The sequence below is a fragment of the Artemia franciscana genome, chromosome 12 (assembly GCF_032884065.1).
Source record: "Artemia franciscana chromosome 12, ASM3288406v1, whole genome shotgun sequence".
NCBI lineage: Eukaryota > Metazoa > Arthropoda > Branchiopoda > Anostraca > Artemiidae > Artemia > Artemia franciscana.
This window is the reverse complement of record NC_088874.1, coordinates 26,091,810-26,096,061: the sequence shown is the minus strand read 5'-3', so window position 1 is coordinate 26,096,061 and position 4,252 is coordinate 26,091,810. Positions and strand designations below refer to the sequence as shown.

At 39.6% G+C, this 4,252-nt stretch overlaps 1 protein-coding gene across 1 annotated transcript; it reads left to right on the top strand.

Moving 5' to 3' along the window:
• The first annotated feature begins 2,101 nt into the window (after window positions 1-2,101).
• Window positions 2,102-3,589, top strand: LOC136033489 (craniofacial development protein 2-like). Its single transcript, XM_065714234.1, has one exon. The coding sequence runs from the start codon at window positions 2,102-2,104 to the stop codon at window positions 3,587-3,589; it is 1,488 nt and encodes a 495-aa protein (XP_065570306.1).
• Window positions 3,590-4,252: the final 663 nt, after the last annotated feature.

Here is a 4,252-nt window from a genome sequence, read left to right as displayed (position 1 = left end):
TATTAACGAAAGAGCGTAATTACCTGCGACCCTTGGGGTAATTACGCTATTTTCTATTAATCATTGTAAACTTTGAAAGTAGATAAGATACATAATAAAAGTCTCAAGTTCTGTCAAATGCCCATTTCCTAGCGGATGATTATATTAATATTATAAATTCTGAATAGCCATTAGCATTAGAACTCAAGAGATCACCAAGCATCTGAAACAATTTGTGACAACTTCGACGCTAAGAAAGAACTTCATCCAACCTGGAAATCGGACTACTACTTTGGCGGATGAAATGAAGCGAGAATACTCCAAAACTTTTGACCGTCTACTAACCGAATTTGACAGAAGGTCTACAGATAACTTGCCAGTGATAAGCACACTCAAGGCCTTGGATCCAAGCTCGACCAAGTTTATGGACACAGAGTTGTTCAAGCGTTTCTCTGCTCTTTACGGCTAGCTGGATATCGACGACATTCTTCTCAAATCTCAAGCTGGTATTGCCAAGCGTTTCTTGCTCGATGAGGAGAAAAAGCCAGGAAAATTTCTAGACATTGTCGACCATCTTCAGGCATCACCCGTGGCTTACTCAGAAGTAATTAAAGTACTTCGTATTGCTACCACACTTCCTGTGACAACAGCAAGGAATGAGCGTTTGTTTTTCTAGCCTAGAAATAGTGAAAAACTACCTGCGGTCTACAACAGGAGACGATCGTCTCAATCACCTCCTTTTGATGTTTGCAGAGAAGGATTTAGTAAAAAATTGGACTACGACTAGCTTGTTGACGATTTTGCAAAGATGAAACCTCGGCAGTTTCCCTTGTTACCTTGAGTGTTGTAACATTTTTTTTCTCTTGTTTTTCCTTTTGTAAATACATTTGATCTGAAAGATTTCTGCTAAAGGAAAACCAAGAATTTTGCTACAAGCCTCAGCATGTTAATGAAGACTACTTTCAACGACATATTGTTTACTTAAATAAGAAAGTTTCTCGCTCAGGAAAGCCAGCCTGTAGTCTGGTTGAATTTTTTACTTTCAGTTTAATTACTTAACCTCGTTGATTGTGATCTTCGAGGTTATAATTAATCTTAGTGGTCAGTGTGGCTGAGTTCCATATTCGGTTACAGTACATTTCCAAGCAACACACGGTTGCCGAAAATGCGTTTTTACTTAAGATATTCGATCAATGTGCCGCCAAAACCCGCACTTTTTCTTACGTGACGCAAAGTGAGTTAAAGGGGGGGGGGGCAAGATGGAGTCCATGCCCACCCCAAGATTTGGTCCAAATGGCACCTCAGTTTTAAAGTCTCGCCTTCTTCAATGTTTGAGTATAGCTTTCATTCTAGCTGTACTGTGTTTCAGTTTCAGGAACACTGGTGTTGCTCTCAGTAATGTTGTTTTCACTGTTTTGTCTGAATCTTTGCTCTACATTAAGATTTGAATGGCTTCGATTTTCATCCAAATCTATTATGGTGTTTGGATATTATGAAGCTTTGCTTTTTGAATAGCATACACTTTTTCATATTGCTTTGGTTTCTTTAAATTGCTCGTACCAATAGTTTTAAGGTTTGTCAAATGTATGTATGTATATATTTATTTTCCATCAAAAGAAACAGATGGAGTATAAGATAAAAAAGCAAAAAACAGACTACAAAAGAATACACAAACACAAGAAAAATAAAGAACAAATGGATATCTAACTACAAAAACAAGATCTATTGCCTCAAAATAATTGCCCAAGGATGAGTAATAATATTAGAGTTATACTTAGAACTAGCTTGCTTTAAGGTATTCTACAGATCTCTACACTTTTCAGCTGCCTCTTTTTCTGATGTAGGCAATGTGAAACCATTTCTTTTGCTATGTTTAGCCGAACAATATATATTATTTTCTGTCATCTTTTAACTTTAATTTCATGTCATCCCTTCCAATTGTTGAAAGTAAAAAGATCTTGCTCCTTCGTCATTTTTCAGCATTTTGGACCTAGAATTTAACAGCCAGTCCCAAGCCTGGAAGAAGGAGGAGGGTTGGTCGGAGGGCTAGTAACCCACCACTGTAAAACTGATTACTCAAGAAACAGCAATAGATAGCCTCGGATTGACTTCTTCTTTGATGATGACTAACGCACGCCCCCGGACAGGATTCTTGAAAACGACCGAGTGTTTTCGTATTGGATACTGGAATGTTAGAACAGTTAATCAAGAAACACAGCCAGGAAAACTCAACAGTGTTTTGAGGACCCTTGATAAGTTCCGTATTGACATTGCTGGACTCTCTGAGACCAGACTTACCGGTTTTGGTACTTTGAATAGTGAAACATACCATATTTTGTATTCTGGACTTGAAACTAGAAAAGAGGCAGGTGTTGGAATGGCATTAAGTAGTCGGGCCAAAAAATGCCTAGTGGACTGGGAGCCTATTAACGAGCGAATCCTTCGGGCTCGCTTTGTCACTTCTCAGGCCAAATTGAAAGTTATTGTTGTGTATACCCAAACCAATGATACCGTTGATCAGACAAAGGATGATTTGTATCGCGTGTTGTCAAATGTTGTTGCTAAAGCGCATCGGCATGATATTGTGACTTTGTGTGGGGACTTTAACGCTAAAGTTGGAAGTGATGCCTCATATGCCCCAGCTATCCTTGGTAGGCATGGACTGGGGGAAATCAATGATAATGGCGTACGTTTAATTGACTTTGGTCCGACTCATGAACTTATCGTCGGCGCATCATGGGTCCCTCATAAACAAATACATAAATATACTTGGAACTCGCCTGATGGTGTAACAAGAAATGAAATAGACCACATTTTAATTGCCAAGCACAGGCGACGTTGTTTAGAGGATGTTAGGACCTTTCGAGGTGCCGACTGCTATTCCGACCATCAACTTGTTGTTGCTAAGTTTAAGCTGAAACTGAAAACTGTCATAAAGCCCCAGCGGTCAGTAAAAAGGTTTAATGTAAGAAAGCTCCAGGACCCTTATGTATTACAAAAGTATACATCTACTTTGTCAAATAAATTTTCCATGCTAAGGGACGAGTTGTCAATTGATAATCAATGGGAAAAGATCGTCGAGTCCCTGAAAGAAGTGGCACAAGAAGTTGTGGGATATAGCAGGAAGAAGAAAGAGCAGTGGATATCTGAAAGTACCTGGAATATCATTGATCAAAGGGCAGAAGCCAAAATTCTCGTAGATAGACATGAGCATAATAGGACATGCACTAGAGAATATCTTGATGATTTAAAAGTGCAGTATAAGCGTCTCAATAAACAAGTCAAAACACGGACAAGGAATGATAAGAGGGTGTTCCTCGAAACTATGGCTGATCAGGCTGAAGTAGCCGCCAGGCGAGGAGATAGTCGTACTGTGTACGCTATAACGAAGGAGCTTGCGGGTATTTCGAAGGCTTCTTCAACTCAAGTTGAAAACAAAGAAGGCATCTTATTAAGCCAGACGGATGACATAAACCGACGTTGGATGGAACATTTCACCGAGGTATTAAATCAGGTGCCTCCCACGACCTTTTTAAATATCCCTGAAGAAACACTGTTTGATCTTGGAATATATTCCGGACCTCTCTTGCTGAGTGAGGTAATGCTCTAATGACTTTGAAAAACGGAAAGGCAGCCGGTAACGATGGCATACCCCCAGAACTGTTGAAATGTGGTAGAAACGCCCTAGCAGTGCCCATGTTTGAACTTTTGTCATGTATTTGGGAAGATGAAAAAGTCCCGAGTGAATGGTCAAAGGAAGTAATTATAAAACTCTTCAAAAAAGGACAAAAGACTAAATGTGACAATTGGAGAGGCATCGCTTTACAATCAGTAGGCAGCAAGGTTTTGTGCCAAATTATTCTCAATAGAATTCAAAGTAAAGTGGAGAAAGTTCTGAGAGATGAACAACATGGATTCCGCCAAAACAGATCGTGTTGTGACCTAATATTTAGCCTGAGAATCCTGCTCGAAGAATCTAACGAATGGCAGGTTCAATTACTCGTATTATTTATTGAATTTCTCAAGGCCTTCGACTCGATACACCGCGAGACCATGTGGAAAATCTTAATACATTACGGGATCCTGATTAAAATTGTAAATATAATTAAAGCACTTTACCTCGATATTAAGTGTGCAGTACAAACCGAGGGTGGCCTAACGGACTGGTTTACCGTTCAGTCGGCTGTAAAGCAGGGCTGCATTCTATCGCCACTGTTATTTGCCATAGTCATAGATTTTGTGCTTCGTGGATGTAGCTTCAGTGAGGGTCTAC